Below are 18,043 nucleotides of genomic sequence, written 5' to 3'. Positions count from 1 at the left end.
CCTCCAAGAGCCTTGCCACATCTTTCATGCTTCTTTACTACGATGAAGCAAAAGGAATTAAAACTATTGAGATTGGGTGTGAAAATTGGCCTCCAATACATGCACTCTTTCTAAACAACCATGCCTCTCCTCCTACCATTACACCATTGCTTCTAATCACAAAGAAAAGGAGGTCTACCGCATGGACAAAAGAACATGAGGCTGACCTGCTTCGAGCATTGCATAGCTTCCCAGAGCTAACCGAAGCAGCCCCGCAGCACACCAATATCATAACATCCAACCTCATGGGAGGTACACGTTGCGTACGATTCGTGACAAGATTTATAAGATATGGGCATCAAAATCCTATGTAAAGGACAACTCATGGGGCTAACATTGCAAGACAAAGACACATTGGTCGACACGAACATCAACACGCTGTTGCAATGAAATATTGGCCACCGTGACTTCACGTACGTGCACACATCCGCATATTACAAGTACCACCTTAAAAATGGAATTATTTGCAATGGTATGCCAAATCGGACCACTGACATTCTTCGTTACATTCTCAGCTGCAGAGCAGTTGTGGGAATGCCTACTACAATGCCTGAGAGCCTTGCGCAACCAAGGGCAATGACACTCGAAAGAAGAAACGATGAACGACGTGCATGACATGATCTGATCTGACCCCGTTACAACAGCTAGATATTATGTCAACAAGGTCCAAGCTATAAAGAACTTTCTGCAGATGGACCAAAGCATCTTGGGCCCAATCGTAGACTACTTCTTCGTTATAGAATTCAAGAATCGAGGGAGTCAGCATGATCATGGCTTGTTGTGGAGCGCAGATGCGCCCACATACGGAACATCCAAAAATAGCAACATCGAAGCTTTCATAGACAAATACATCACCACGGACTCCTCGCTTTTATGTCTTCGAGAGCAAGACATGCAAACACACAGGCACTGGAAGACATGTAAGAAACAAGGCAAAACTTGCAGGTTCGGATTTCCAAGACCGTCGATGGCAGCAATGCAAATTCTCGAGCCCGCAAAAGCATGTGAAGACATAACCTCATACAAGGGCAAAATGAAAGAAATATCCACATTGCTCACAGAACCATCCACGCTGGGTCTTGGCTCCGATGCATTCTAGGAACAAATTGGTATGCCTAGTGAAGACTACATTCTCGCATTGCGAAGCAGAATCTTTCAACCCATAGTATTCTTGAGGAGGGAACCTAAGGACCTGTACACAAACAACTTCAACCCCACCATCTCCAAACTATGGCAAGCAAACACAGATATCCAGTTGGTCCTGAACCCTCACAAAGCAGCATCGTACTGCACATCATACATGACCAAAAATGATAAGGAAACAAGCGCTGCAGTGAGGGATGCACTAATTTCTATCATGCAGAACAACGATCCAACAAATGAGCGCATTAGAAAGGTTGGAAACGCAATACTCAACACACAACACATCAGCACACAACAAGCTGTGTACCTATGCTTGTCGCTGCCTCTAACCAGTTCGACAAGGCAATTTTACTACATCAACACTAGCGCCTCGGGCGAGCGCACTTTGCTGCTAAAACTGAGGAAACAACTTGAAAAAATAGAGCCCAATAGCACAAATATCTTCTTTTTTCATTCATCGTAAAATTGGCCTTCAGCATATTTGCCTTTTGCCAGTGAGCACACGATTTCCCCAAACCAAAAAAAAGGAAGAAAATGGGGAAGGGTGATACGATATAACAATTACAGGAAAACAAAAGACCCTGAGAACCACTACAAGGAGCAATGCATGCTTTACCTACCCTTTCACTTGCAGGAACGTGGCTTGTCTGATGAAATCCCAACTTGGCATGACATGTTCAACGCAAATGCAGTAACAATAGCATGTAGCCGTGGCCTATTCGACAAATCATCATTGTCCCCAGCATTCTCGACAGTCAACACCTCCACTAATAACAATGCATCGTCATCCAATGAAACTCGCACAAAGCCAGAAAGGTTTGACATCGATGCGAAGATGAGAAACTACAATAGCAACAGATTGGCATGGACCCCACAACAATGCAAGGTCAGGTTACTTACCCCAATGAGGAACTGTATTCATCATTGCATATACTAAGCGATGAGCAGAGAGCCATCGTTGATTACATTTTGCTCAAGAAAATGCTAAAGCCAAGCGAAAGGTTCCATCTTTTTTTTTTTTGGGAAGCAAGGAATGGAAAGACATTCACACTTTTACTATTGCTACAAGCACTCCTTCAGTTCTACTCACACAACGAAACATCGAATGCAGAACTGCAGAAGGTATTGCTTCTAGCCTATACCAAACGGCCGGCACACTCATTACGTGGAATGACGATACACTCCGCATTGCACCTCTCGCTTATGACGTCGACTTACGTTGCTTTATCTCCGAAAAGCTCCAAGCGCTATCTGCACAACATAGAGATGTATATTCTCCCATTTACTTCCAGGGATATAATCTCCCATTTACTTACAGGGATATCTAATGAATTTCATAGATATATTCTCCCATTTACTTCCAGGGATATCTAAAGAATGCAACCACCCTCCAACTTTTAGGCATTTTGCCTTGCTTACTTGACACTATTGGCATTTATCACATAATCATTGATCTTGGCCTTACTAAAGTGTCCATTTGACTAAATCATAAGTTAGACCTGTTGCGAATATAGACTAAAATGACCATCGGTTCTACATAGCCCTCTTGGAGGAATCATAAAGGTCACCTCCAACCTCGACAAAACTCAAAGAGTTTACCTCACCAATGCAACTCAAAAGCATTGGCAATCCCATTCACACTACCATTCCGGCACCAGATTCGGGTCAAGCACAACCATGACACGCCATTCGACAGGGTGGACGACTTACTGTGCAACGACCTCCACCAAACAAGCCCGACTAAAGACTCCTTGATATTTCTTGAAAGATGCACAACATCCACTCTCCTAGGATCTTTCTGGCGAACACACATGCAGTATTATGAACTAGCCATGCCGATGCACCAAAACAACCTCGATTTCTTCAACTTGCTCGATAAAATCAAGACAGGCACGCAAACGGATACTGACCTCGAGACGTTGAACAAAACAAGCCTACGAGAACCATCCTCCAAACATACAATGCCTCATCTTTTCTACACCCACAATTCAAAGGACAAGCACAACGAATACCTGCTCAACACAATCAGTGCCACACCACACATATTAAAAGCCACACACATACAACACAAGTCATGCAGCAAGACAACACGCATCCCTTCAGACGCAAGATGACAACGCGACTTCACAAGAAGTTCAAGCTAAAAAAAGGGATGATCATATCAACGACAGGATTATCAATGGTGCTAATGGATTCTTCAAGCACAACGATACAGAATCAAAACCAAACGTCATCTGGATAAGATTCAATGACCATCACACAAGAGCAAGAACACGCTATGAAAATAAAAAACTATACAAAAAGGAACACCGCCACAGTGGACACCAATTTTGCAAGTGGCCCATGAATTTCAAGTGGGCAAGAACCACCTCAACACACTCTCAAGCAATTCCCGGTTCAACCAACAGCTGGGCGCACGGTGCACCACTCAACAGGGGCTAACAATGGATTCACTAGCATTCGATCCAACAAACATCAAAACGCATGGGCTCGCTTACACTGCATTGTCAAGAACTTGAGACCCATCGAAACTATACCTTCTTGCCAAGCTAGAACACAAGCACATAAAGGTGGACCCCATGGTACAACAAGAGGTCAAGCAACTTAGGGCTCACTACAGGTGGGAATTCAAAAAATTGTCCTTCAATATCAACATGGAAGGAAAACAAATGGTCCAAACTCTGAATACAAGATCTCAGGCTTCACATGCACGAGACATTCTCCATTGCAAGAACATGATGAGCTGGACAGTTCTTTGCCTAGAGGAGACACGAAGTAGAGGTAGAGAACCAATACACATGCCAACTTCTCAACATGCATCCATCGACGATTGCCTCGGAATCACGACATACTACAAAGACTACCTCCAACTCCAACAAGAACAAGACATTCGCACATGGGTACACCTGCTTACTCACAATCTTGAACAACAAAGACCATTCGCAATCATTAACATGTACAAGCCACCCGCAAGCCCATCGCCACCACTCTACAGGCACTCCAAAATACGCTTCAGCACATCCCACCAACAATGCTCACCTATGTTGTCGGCAACCTCAACATAGACTACAATGTCTCTTCAAACACCAAGCTACAACTATAGGACTTCATGTGCCATTACGAGTTGAGGCAACTAATTACAGCACCCACAACTCTATACGGATCTACCATTGATCACATATGAACAAATGCAACATCATCCGCACTCACAACAGGTACTAGGTTCATCTACTGGTCAGACCCCTCACTACTCTTCGCAACAATCAACCACAAACGACTAAAGGCATAAAGTACAAACTCGCATCGAAAGGATTGTAAACAAGACATATCATGCCCGCCAGCAAACCTAATACCACAACATACAAAAACAAAAACCTCTCAACACATCCCATCCTTCATTGATACATGCTCACACTACATACACAAACAATCCAAGGCAGGCCAAATTAATAATATTAACCTTGTTTCTTTAAGTTGTTTTCAGGTTCTAACTAGTATCAACTATATGCAAAGTGTTACGTCTTTAGACAAGACCTCCAACTTGATTTGTGCTCAATTTCTTGAGGATAAATCCTAGAATTATTCAGCTTTCTTGATTAGTCAACATTTTAAATATCATAAACCTTCATAAGATCTAGAATAGATCCAAATTTTTACAGAACACGTGAGAGAGTAAAGGAAAGAAGAGAAGACAAAATTATGAGTAAATGAGAAAAATAAACATAACTTGTAAGCAAAGCTAAGCTTATGTTTTCATCAGTACCCAAGCATAAGCTGCCTTCTGGATTTCGAGAGATTCTTATGGTTGCTTGAGCACAACAGCCTTAACAAAAAAACTTATATACGTCGTTTGAATGGTCAAAGAGGAACCTGTAACACTATACTTGGCTTGTATCCAACCTTCTAGTTGGCATAACTACCACCTCATGGTAAGAACCACAACTTTCAAATCTTCCCAGCTGCTACCAAATTCCTTAAAAACACTGACAATCCCTGCATTTAGAGTCCAATGTCACAGATAGCATGCATGAGAGCCGGCTTTCTGTATAGGCACTTTGCCCACCAGACATCTCATGGAGAACTTTCCCCCCACCTTATGTATTTTTCCCTACCTCAGAGTGGACTCACACTGCTATTATGGGAGCGGGGAAAATACCAAGGCATTGACGGACCCAAGCATGCAGGGCTTGCCTTGGCCCTTGATCCCCTAGGACCTCAGCTCACCACGCTAAAACTTCATTAACCAACACATGCTCCAGTCAAAAAAGCTGCCTTGCCCCTATTTGCATTGCTTCAGGCCTCAAAACACCTGATTTACTCCAACCTCTGCAACAAACACTTGCCTGCTACATGGTAGTCCACTCCCAATATTGTATTCAGAGAGTCAGCTATCGAATTGGTCAAAGACATTCCTCAGCTAGAACTTGTCACATAAAATGACAAAGATCAATTGAGGAAGTTTTTGGGAGTCTGAGAGAGAAGCAGCCTCAGCTATGAAATCGATCAAAGACATTCCTCAGCTCGACTGTCACATAAAATGACCCCATCAACAAAGATCGACTGAGAAAGACTTTGGGAGTCTTGAAAGAAGCCCAGGGATGGCAAGGCAGCTGTTTACAAGCTTATAGCAACCTGTTTCTAAGAGTTGATAGGAAACCAGGTGATTGGGCTCAAGCGTGTAGTGTACTGTACTCTTCAAGACAAATGTGATTATGTGGAGACATGATATCAAGATTATCAAGAGGTATATCTATTGTCTGGGAAAAATATACAATATCAGGAGGTATACCTCAGGAATGATATTATTATTTAATTCAAAGATTCATACCCTTTCAACCTGTTGAAAAAGCAACAGCACAAGAAAGATGTATAAGAAATTGAAAGGCAATAAAAGGATTCACAACCCCAGAAACATGGCCTCAACATGCTACAGTTCGTTCATTTTTTTGCTTTATGAGATAGAGCTCAGAATTTGAAAGGATTGCAAATACTTTGGAAAGAGTTGAAAAGGCATGCAGACATGATTCAGAATAAAGTATCTCCTCCAAAATTTTCCATACACAAGCAGATTCCTGATTTCTCACTCCCTGCTGAAATCTCTGCTGACATGCACAATCTTTCCCTCCAAGTTGAATGCAGCATGAACCCTTCATAATAACAGATGATGACAAAGTGAAGAAAAGGTGATGCCAATGATTCATAAGCACATTATATACAGCATTCAGCTGTCCTCCATGAGAGTGGACAGCACCAATTGTTGAACATAGCTCGCACGGATAGAGGCTTGCTTCAGCTTTTGCTGACGTTCTTCTGCTGATAACGAGATCTCCAAGCTACAACCACAATAATGAAGTTTAATCTCTCTCTCTCTCTCTCTCTCTCTCTCTCTCTCTCATCCTTTGTGAATTCTGTTAGGACACCATGCACATTTCTGAACCCCAGAGGTAGCAAACATTCAAAGTGAGAAAAAGGGTGGAAAGTCCAAGTTATTAAGATGCCCAAGCAAGGATGAAGGTTTTGAAATACAAACAGCATTTTCAAAGGCGACTCAGTAAACAAGCGTAACATCACCTCCATCGGGAGGCATTTACTCTTTGTGGCAGGTTCAGCCTGCAAATATGGAATGGTGCGGTATTTTCTTGAACAACACACAGATTTACATGTGCATGACTCCCTTGGAGTCAGGTGTAGTTGACTGACTCCTAATGAGCTCACATGCAGCCATCAGGTAAGAACACAAAATTGATAACAAAGCACTGGAATTGGACTGTGCAGAATCTCCCTCTCGATGGCCAGTAAAGGCACCCTCACAACTGTGCCTGGATTACAACAAGTCCCACATGTATAAAAGAAAGTTGGAACATGTTTTGAGCATCTATGAATAGCAAGGAAAGTGCAAAGACATAAGCGTCAGAAAATAAGATCAACTCCCTGCTTAGAAGCCCCCAAATGAGGAGAGCATGGGGGATTGAAATTCGACACCTACAGCATAGTACAAGGAATATGGAGGGAAAGAGAGGCTGCTATGTGGGCAGCACACAGGCGGCCACATGGGCAGCTCATTTGGTATAAGTTATGACGCACCCCTTGGGGTAGATCAGTCCACCTTGGGACTGTTGTAGTGTTGCCTACATATGCTGCTGCAACACAAGCTATGTGGGGGACATAGGGGCTGCACAAAAGGGCCCAAGGTGTGGGCTGTAGTGCTAGGCAAAGACCAAGCAGAATAGGCAGCCAAGAATGCCTTTTATAGAGCAGCTGGTCAGCGGGAACACACTGGTCTGTGGGCCAGTCAGCAGGCCCTTAAATGGGTCAGCCATAAGCAGGGCCAGTAGACTGATTTGGAGGGCATTTCAGCCCTATTTAAACCTGGCATTCCAAGCAGTCCATTGTAGGCAGCAATAGAGCCTCCCAGAATTGCAGCACAAGGCAATAGAGGGAGCAGCAAAGGTGCAGCAGGAAGGTCCAAAGGATCTATCCATTGTTCCAACCCTCGAACGTGCTTTCAAGCACAAGAGAAGGTGAAGACAGGTAGTAGCAGAGTGCAATCAAAGGCATTAGAGGACCCAAAGCCCATTGTGAAGAGCTCATAGAGTGAGCAGATCACAAAGGGGCAGGAAGGGTGTGGTCGGAGAGTTTTGAGGCTTGGAATACGCAGCACATGGGGCAAAAGCTTGTGGCCTCAGGTCTAGCAGTCCCACTGTCCACGTAGTGTAGATAGTCAGTGCACTTTTGTATCTATGTTTTGGAGCTTTCAAAGGACATCTCTATTCAATATTTTGGTTGCAATGTCTTCTTGTCTACTTCAAATCTGAGTGAGGTATTCATTTACATGTATGTGCAAACATTCCAAGTAGGCCTAGATGTAAAACGCCCACAAATTTTCCATGCATATTATTACTACATTCTCTCTTTGGTCAGCCATAAGCAGGGCCAGTAGACTGATTTGGAGGGCATTTCAGCCCTATTTAAACCTGGCATTCCAAGCAGTCCATTGTAGGCAGCAATAGAGCCTCCCAGAATTGCAGCACAAGGCAATAGAGGGAGCAGCAAAGGTGCAGCAGGAAGGTCCAAAGGATCTATCCATTGTTCCAACCCTCGAACGTGCTTTCAAGCACAAGAGAAGGTGAAGACAGGTAGTAGCAGAGTGCAATCAAAGGCATTAGAGGACCCAAAGCCCATTGTGAAGAGCTCATAGAGTGAGCAGATCACAAAGGGGCAGGAAGGGTGTGGTCGGAGAGTTTTGAGGCTTGGAATATGCAGCACATGGGGCAAAAGCTTGTGGCCTCAGGTCTAGCAGTCCCACTGTCCACGTAGTGTAGATAGTCAGTGCACTTTTGTATCTATGTTTTGGAGCTTTCAAAGGACATCTCTATTCAATATTTTGGTTGCAATGTCTTCTTGTCTACTTCAAATCTGAGTGAGGTATTCATTTACATGTATGTGCAAACATTCCAAGTAGGCCTAGATGTAAAACGCCCACAAATTTTCCATGCATATTATTACTACATTCTCTCTTTGTTTAGCATGATATTTATTTATTTACATAGTCTACACATACTAACTGATCACATATGTGTGTGTTTTGTGTGAGTTTTATTTACAGGACTTCACGTATCCCAGCCGGTCACCTTCTACAAATCCAATGCATTGGTCTTCTTGAGTTCAGAGATCACTTTAGCCATGGTTCTTGAACCATGAGACTTTACCATCTTAACATGGTAGTGGCACCTTTTCTGCAAAAGAATTAGCCACAGCTGACACTTCCTATGTGTACAGCCAGTCAACATTACAATGACACAATGATGGGACCTCGTGCATGGGGCAGACTCCACTACATGGAGTTATTTCACAACTCATACGAATGTCCAAGTCCTTATGCCTTGATGATCATTTAACCTATCACCCTCCACCTACCAGTATGCCTTACAAGATTAGAATACTCTGCACATCCACCAGGTTTCGGCACCCAACACAAAGGGATTCTATACAATTCAATTCCTAGTTGCTTTCAAGCTCGCTTTGGTAGTGAGCCTTGGTGCATCTAAGCGGTAATGCTAAGTCTTATGAGAACAGTATGAGATCACATAGGTTAGACCTGTGAGAATGATGTTATCTCCAGAACCAAGGATCTTTGAGTATAATTATGCACAGAAGATACTACACAAAGCGTTGGGTTCAATTTGGGTAGATTCTGATGAGGAAAGCTAGGGTACAATTAAAGGTTCTAGGTCTAATTGTGCATTGATTATGTGCATGGGTAGAGGGGTCATGGGACAAATTTTTTGAAAAGCGAATTAAAAACTTTTTAAGTACATTACTAAAGTTATTTACTACTACATAAGCTAGGAATATTTGATTAAATAGATATATCTATATTTACTTGATCTCTAAGAGTAATTTCGTTTTGTTAAACTAACTTTCTTACCTTTCTACTTTTTATCAGTCTTACAGCTTCATTCTTGCATGCTCGCTGTTGAAATCTTGGCTCCTCCCTTGTTTTTCAAGCTGCTGACAAAACAGCAATTGTGATTTGGATTCCTGCCTCCAACTAGCTACCAGGCACCTGTTTCATTCACCAGACACCTCCAAATCAAATTGCAATCAGTTTTGCAGCCTGCTGCTGCTGTTTTTGCACTTGATTTCAATTTGACTTGGAAGAGCACGGCCTGGACATTGCCTACACACAATTTTCCTCTTCCAAATCAAATGCAATTTGAAGAAGGGGTCTTTCTGCTTGATGATTTTGCAACTTATACTTTCTATGTTCCAATTTTGATCTCGTGTGACCACTGGAATTCGTTCCCGTATAGGTGAAGAAAAAACAATTTCCTCACCTATTCTTGGGTCAGATAGTGTACCAGATCAATTGGGATTTCATACAAGGCCCTGTTCTAGTGTTTCGGATGAATTCTGGCACCATCTGATATTTTGATTACTGATTCTCTCTTCTTGGTTGCATTTTTCACCTCTGGACATAGTGTTTCTACTCCAGGATTGACAATTTCCTGCTAATCGGGTTAATATTTCTTGATCTTTAACTTCAAACCTTTCTCAGGAACTGCTCTAAAAAGAGTAATATCAGTGAGCTTAGCCAAAAGATGTTAGTCCTGAGTGCATCAGCGGCTACTCCCAAGTCTTTGTTTAAAGCAGCAGCTACAAAGCCATCTTCATCCTCCCCCTAGAAGGCGCAACCTCTAAGGAAGGCACCCCCTAAGGAAGCAGCACTGATAAAAAAGTGGAGTGTATAAGTAAGAGGGAGAAAAAAGTAGCATTGACTAATCATTGTCCGTTATCTTTGAGGAGTTGCTTTTAATATTCAGACTGACCATCAAAGTGTGTGTTATTTCCTTACACAATTATTGGTAAGAGAAAAAACACATGAGATGGGAAAATTTTCTTGCTGAGTTTAATTTTCAGATTCAGCATACTCTTGGTAAAGACAACCTCGTAGCAGATGCTCTATCTCAAAGGCCACAGGTTCATGACATCTCAGAAGCTCATCAGGAAGAATTGGCTGCCATGAAGCATGTGTATAGAAAGATGTTTATCCATGTGTTGCATGTAAGAAATCCTAGATTTACTATATTTAGAAATCTGCTAAGGAACAGAAAGGAGACTGAGATAGCAGAGAACAAGGAATAATTGTATTGCTTGAATGTCTGTAGGGCAGATGTAGTGTGTCATCCATACAATTGGGCCTCTCTTCTATAGAGAGTGAAGAGTCACACATGAAAGGGTGTGTACTCCAAAGGGTATGTGCATGAAGAGGTGTGTACCCCTTGTGAAGGGTGTGACCCTTGATGAGAGGGTACATTACAATAGGAATGTCTCTTCAATAGGATGTCTCTTGTGAAGGGTTGTGCCTCATTAGGAAGTGTCCCGTCGAAAGGGCAAGAGTTGTGCCTCTTAGGAAGTGTCCCGTCGAAAGGGCATACCCTTCCACAAGTGTCCATTCATCAAACCATCCATAAGTCTAGAAATAGAGAAAGGAATACGTCACAGATCGTGACATTGCATCCTGTCTAATTCGTCAAAAAGCCAAGTATGATCGGGCAAAGCCGCAAGGGTTATTGTAGCCGTTGCCAATTCCAAAGGCAGTCGGGAGGATATTACAATGGACTTATGGCAAGTGTTCCACAATCTTCCCAGGGACATGATATGATATGGAGAGTTATTGACGGGTTTAATAAGCACACTCATGTCATTCCATGTAAGAAAAACTCTAAAAACTAAAGAAGCAGCCTCTTTATTTATTAATTATATCTTTGTACATCACGGAATTCCAAATACCATAGTTCTGATCAAGATAGTCTAGCTCAAGATATGACCTTAGCAAGCCTAGGGTACAATTAAATGTTTTAGGCCTACTTGTGCAGGGGTAGAGGAGTTATGGGGAAATTTTTCCAAAAGAGGATTAACTATTTTATTAAATTTATAAAACTTATTTCACACTATATAGGCTAGGAATATTTGATTAAATGAATATGTCTATATTTTAATTAATCCGTAAGAGTAATTTCATTTTCTTAAACTGCTTTTTATAGCTTTTATCAAATTTAGAGCTAGAACTAGCCTTATGAAGCTCTATGCTTTCGCCACCTCATTCTTGCATGCTTGCTCTTGAGATCTTGGGTGCTCCCTTGCTTTCAAGCTATTGTAGCCCAAGACAGCAATTGTGATTTGGTTTCCTGCCTCCTATTGACCACCAAGCACCTGTTCCATTCACCAAACCCATTCAGAGTAAATTGCAATCAGTTGGTGGTGACCATCATGCAGTAAAATTGCTCCCATGCGGTGGGTCTATGTAGTGGATCTCTCATGATTGACAATGTGGGGCCCGTAGATCCTCACATCAGATGCCACAGAAGGGTGCAGTCCCTGAATACATCACAGCAACTTTTCCCTCTCCGATATATCATGCACAGAGAGAGAGCGACAGAGAAAGTTTCCAGAACTGCTTCAAATACTCCTGCATCATGCCACTCCATGACAATGCATAAAAATCACACAAGAATTGCTCCAGATGAGCAAGGACATGGTGTCATCCTGTCAACGCATACCAGCAAGATGATTGAATCATATGATTGAATGATTCAATCAACATCATCTTTGGGATAGAAGCGGAAATCATCTTCCAGCTTCATTGAGCTCAATAGATGTCCAAGTGTCCCCTTTAAACGTGTGCACTGTGAGCTTATCTTTGACATCTTTCAGAACATAATAACATGCCTGCCGCCTCCATGCCCTCGTGACTCCTCATGAGGCAGCATAATGCTGAAAAAGCATCTCCTGCCGCACATCATCTGGTAGAGCACAATACGCCTGTAGAACATGAAACAGCATGTCATCAATGTCATAGTAGACGCTAGTGCCATTGCACTATTTAGTGCACTGCCCGTGTCTGGCTATAATAAGTGCTCACATGTGGTAGTATGGGGGCATAAATTCCTAGCTATGTGGTCATGCCAAATGCATCATGATGCACAAATTGTGGACCAACAGGCTAGGAGAAGGATTGGCCTGTCTCCACTACATAGGTTACAACAAGCACCCAATGCCTCTCCAGCTACCAGGCGGGGTGACAAGACCAATGGTACCATGGGGAGACCAATCAGTGTGCCCAATGAAAGATGCAAACCATGGGGGCGACCAAGAATTGATGCTTCTATCTACGAAGGTGCAGAGAGCTGTAGACTAGATGGTTTTCCAATGTCTGGCATGAAATTACCTGTAGTTGCAGAGAATGTGCCATCAATGCCCAAGGTAATCCCCACACTGGGTACTAGCTACTCGATTTGACATGACAGCCTGAATACTAGTTACTGGAGGGGCATCTAGCATCTGCCATGAAACTGCCATGCGGTGCAGAGAATGCATCCTGGCGGACCAATTCATAGGAAATACGTGGGGCAGTGGCAACACCTTGATTCACAGGCTTGTCAATCTGATTGGACATATGTTGACCAACTAGCTGTCCCATCTGCAGAAAAGAACCCTGAAGCATCAACGACAGTGCTCGCAAAAATTATGCATGCGCATCTACTGATGCAAGTGATGGTTCCCGTTGTTCCTTCACTCCCGAACCTCATAAATCATCCACTAGAGGCCTTCTGAAGGAGCCACAAGCGCTCCCCCAATCTAAAGAGCCTTTAATAGACGAATAGCACCAAGGAACCAACTTGCCAGCCCTCTCTACAGCTCCAAATAAAGCTATCTCAATACAAGGCCATGTGGCAACCACGCCACCTGCATTTAAGTCTTTTTCAATGGCAGCAAATGACAGTTAGGAGGATGTCAATGAGCACAGGGACACAAAAGACAACACGTCAAGAAAGGCCCGCCACATTCGACAATCTGTAAAGTTGCCAATGAGCACTGAGACACAAAAAGACAACATGTCAAGAAAGGCCCACCACATTTGAGAGAGATACACAGTCTGTAAAGTTGCCACTATACACTCGCCTACAACACAGGTAGGGAAATAACAGTGGTACGGATTGGTCAAACAAAGGTCAACTGACATAAACCAGGCACAACACTCTGAAGAGTGAAGGGGACTATCAAGTTTTACAAAATCTAATGAGAGACATGAATGTTAAACTTCACCTCCACATCATACTGATGATGCCTTCCTCGGGGCCTACCTAACAGAGCTTTCCCTAATTATAGAGTTAGCCTTGACAATCTCAAGAACAATTTTGAAATACCCCATCAGTCCAAACTAATCATGAGCTGACCTAACTCAAAAAGACTTTGAATCTTTGCATTATCGAGGGCTCAAAAAGCACAACCTGTGCAAAACAAACAGAATGATGTTTGCTAATCAAGGAGCAAGAACATCCTAAGATTAGATGTTCACATGAGGTAAAACTTGCAAGTTGCAATAATAATATGTCTGAACAAGCCATTTTACTGTGAATACTTGAAGAGTTTGGAATTTTCCTTCTCAATAAGGCTACAGCAGTTTGTATCTCAAAGCATACCTTGCCTTTCGATGCTTTGTAGATGCTAAAGTCTTTGGCAAATTCTCATCAAAGCATTGTGTCTGATACTCCAAATCTTCAGGTTCACACACTGGAAAATTATAAGCAAGTGCTGACAAAAGTGAGTCGGCTGTGGTGTTTAAGGAGCCAGCACTGCTTTGAAAAGCACCACTTCCAAGAAGAGCTTGCAAGTGCAATTCTCTGTATTCCTTGCCTAGCAGGGATAGGGGGGCACCCCGAGACACACCAGTCATCCTCAACCTGTGCCTGCCCTGTATGTGAGGACACGTTAAGGAGCCCAAACTGTATGATAACTAATCATGCAATCAGAGAGAGTTCTTATTCAAAACGGCCACACGTGATGGCATCAATCTTACATAATCACCAAAGCAAAGCATGTTAGTGCAAGCAGTGAACCCATAAGTATAGGATATCTTTAAAAGATGGCCATGGTGGAGTGTCATGTGTCCTATCATATCCTTTGGTACTCTCGTTGCACAAACTGGGCAGACCTACAAAATCAAGAAAGCCAGAATCACGTAGGATCGTTGAAGTCTTAACAACATCACGCAGGACTTCAGATGACTTGGAAAGCCTCCTTGTGCAGCCTCACCTTCCATACAAAAGTAGGTAGAAGATCCCTTGCTATATCAGTGAAAGCTTATAAATAACTAAAGTGGCTTGCTCTCAAGGCTCTCAACAATACCATTGAACAATCACGCGCTAAATGTTCATACAAAGCCTCTAGGCTCGTATACAAGACGTAAAAACAAAGCTGTAAATTTGATCATAACTCTTGAGCATTACCACCCCTTTTGACTCGAAAATGTGCTCATCCTCCATGTGAGAACACAAAGTTGCGATATCGAAATCCTCATAGCAGTAAGGACAAGCGAATTCCGATCGTACGTCATCCTCAGCTTCAAAGTCATCTACACTGAGGCGATCTGCAACCCGATAAACTATGCCTTTCAGACATCCCAGTCGGTGAGCTCATTCAAAAAGTCCTGCCGAATTTGTCATTACGGGCAACTGCTAAAGAATTGCCATCAATCAAAAAAAGTAGGGAACGAATGAAGTTAGCTCAATCAACATCAGGAGGGTAAGTGCCCGAGCATACCCCATTGGAGCTGAGAGTGCTGCAGAGAATGCTGACGCTTAGCAGCCGACAAGCGGGCGGCCCAGATATCAGCGTCCCTACTCATAATAAACAATTGACCAAGCGGTGAACCAAACGTATTTTTGGGTCGATGGAGAGCTATGGAGTGATACCTAGGAACGAAATGAGATCGGACTGCAAATGGGTGCTAGCAATTTGGGTGGGTGTGCTGAGATAGCCCACGACGGGCAAATGGAACATGGCAGAGAAAAAGGCAAAGGGGATTATGAAGCTGTAGATGGGTGACGAGGATCTTGCAAAAGGAGTGGCTAAGGAATTTCAAGGAGGAGTCGGGAATCGGCACCAGGTAGCCATTCCCCATCTGGCCGGTCCCCAGTTTCACCAGTTGGTTGGACATGTGGCGAGCATCGGAAGACAGGCTTCGAGAGGCGGGCATTGGGGAGTCAGGAATTGGCACCAATTAGGGTGTGTCCCCGGTTTCACCAGTTGGTTGGACATGTGGCGAGCATCGGACGACAGGCTTCGAGAGGCGGGATGCGGGAGGCATGGGGGAGTCGAGAATCAGCACCAGGTCGCCATTCCCAATTAGGCCGGTCCCCGGTTTCACCGATTGGTTGGACATATGGCGAGCAATCGGACGACAAGCTTCGAGAGGCAGGACGCGGGAGGCATTGGGGAGTCGAGAATCGACACCAGATCGCCATTCCCGATTAGGCTAGTCCCCGGTTTCACCGGTTGGTTGGACATGTGGCGAGCATCGAACGACAAGCTTCGAGAGGCGGGACGCGGGAGGCATTGGGTTGTCATGTTTGTTGGTGGCGGTGGGCTATCATATTCGCGACAAGATGTCGCATTCTCCCATTAGCTAGTCATTTTAATGATATGGTAGTAACATAGCTGATGACGATTCATTCGATCATGCATTACCATTATGAAAGGTTTTCAATGATTTGTTTTCCACCGACCCAACCATTGACGGCCTAGTGCAAGCAAAAAGGCAGATGGAAGAGTCAAAGGCGCAAAGAAGGTTGCAAACTAGGTCACTATCGCAGCCCCCCTTGAGAATCAGCATAGGGTGATGGGGACTCTCTTCTTAGAAGCTTACAAATTGGGTGGCTATGAATCAACTACGATATGCAAATGGGCAAATGGGCATTTCTAGCGGTTTGGGCACTCGCCTACTTAAGTGGCTGCCCAACCCCTTAGGAAGTTTAGCTAGCCGCTCGTAGTTGGCCCAGTATCCTCTCGATGTCTGTGGAAAAAATAAAGAAAGAAAAAGAATAAAGCAAGGCTTTTCTTCGAGGCCACCCCAGCATGTAAGGAAAAATAAACCATCATCGCTCGAGGCACTTTGAACATCCAAGAAGGATGGACTATAGATGAAGCAATGTAAAGAAAGAAGTAAGGAGTTGAACTCCCTAATTGGATTCACAATCTAGATTGTTAGACCAACTACATCATGGAACCACACCAAGTACATTATTTATATATGTAAATTTTGATTTATTCAAATGCAAGCAATAACTTTTACAATATGTTCTTGCCTATTGTGTGTCTGATGTCTCGTACATTAAGACCTGAAATGTGATCTCTTCTGAGTGAAAGATGGCTTTTATTACACAAGGCAAGGCAAGCTATATATACATGATGTGCCTCACATCACATCGGAGGGTCCTCACACAAGGTCAAGCCTTTGAGATTGTCTCTACGCTGCATCAACAGTTGCTTACAAGGTTTCATCAAGGATGGACTCTTCAACCTTCATAATTGTTTGCATAAGTAGCAACTAAATTGCATTGATTCAATCATCATTTAAAGATTTTGGAACACTAGCATTCAACTATCCCCTTGGCCATCGAGTCTACAATTACTCATCGATTCTCATTGTTACCTACATGAAAAAAGACATGGGCTTGTTGTTGAGTCCTTTTCCTAACACATCATTTATTGCTTGTTTTTTGGCACTACAAGGGTCCTAAGGGATGACTTGGTTAGTGAGTTGCTAATCAGGGCCATAGTTTTGAAGTTAGTTCATTTGGTCAATTTGACCTTGCAAATTATGGTTAGTATGAGGCTTAAATGTGGGTTAGTAGAAGTTTAAGGGCTTCTAATGTGTTTAGGGTTTAAGGTTTTTGTTTGCTTGTGGAGGTCCTTGAAGATGCAAGATATGGAAAGGAAAGTAGAAAAGCAAGACTAGGCAAACTTAATGGAAATGAAATAATACTAGAAAGAAATGTACAACCAAGCAAAGTACTTACATGATCAAGAAAGGCTTGAGGCTTGATAGATTTGACATGAGAAAGTACAATGCCTTTATAGGATAGGCACACACACTCTAAGTGTCAAATGTATATGGGATAAGTCCCATCATGGCACTCTAGGATATAAAGTAGTATAGTACTACTCTAGAACACACTAAAAGTCACTCAAATTGACTCCATTTCCTAACACCCCCCCATGGAGGAAAGGTGAGGGACTACAAGAATGGAACCAAAGTCATGATAATGACGGTCATCAAAACTGTGCATGCGGTCTAGAACTAGACATGGCTCCCACAAAATCTCAGAGGCAAGTGAGCATGGCTCAGAGGCTAGTGAGCATAACATAGAAATCTCATCTAGCATGGCTCAAAGGCTCATCATGCACGGATGCATGATCAACTCAGAGGTCTAGGAGACCAATGCACCAACAAATAGACCTATCAAAGCCAAAAACACATGGCTCCCATAGCACATCCCCTCCTGGCTCCAAAGAC

General features: G+C 43.1%; 1 protein-coding gene across 1 annotated transcript; it reads right to left on the bottom strand.

Moving 5' to 3' along the window:
* Nucleotides 1-6,094: 6,094 nt before the first annotated feature.
* On the bottom strand, nucleotides 6,095-15,655 carry LOC147890000 (protein DEHYDRATION-INDUCED 19 homolog 4-like). Its single transcript, XM_087390688.1, has 5 exons — nucleotides 15,289-15,655; nucleotides 14,976-15,115; nucleotides 14,603-14,680; nucleotides 14,169-14,446; nucleotides 6,095-6,515 (listed from the first exon to the last, which is right to left on the bottom strand). The coding sequence occupies exons 1-5, from the start codon at nucleotides 15,371-15,373 to the stop codon at nucleotides 6,404-6,406; spliced, it is 693 nt and encodes a 230-aa protein (XP_087246814.1). The 5' UTR covers nucleotides 15,374-15,655; the 3' UTR covers nucleotides 6,095-6,403.
* Between the last annotated feature and the right edge of the window lie 2,388 nt (nucleotides 15,656-18,043).

The sequence above is a fragment of the Dipteris shenzhenensis genome, chromosome 19, assembly GCF_047967505.1.
Source record: "Dipteris shenzhenensis isolate YYH24624 ecotype China chromosome 19, Dip_SZ_1.0, whole genome shotgun sequence".
Lineage (NCBI taxonomy): Eukaryota > Viridiplantae > Streptophyta > Polypodiopsida > Gleicheniales > Dipteridaceae > Dipteris > Dipteris shenzhenensis.
Note: the sequence above shows the minus strand (reverse complement) of the source record. Positions and strands in the feature narration are given on the sequence as shown.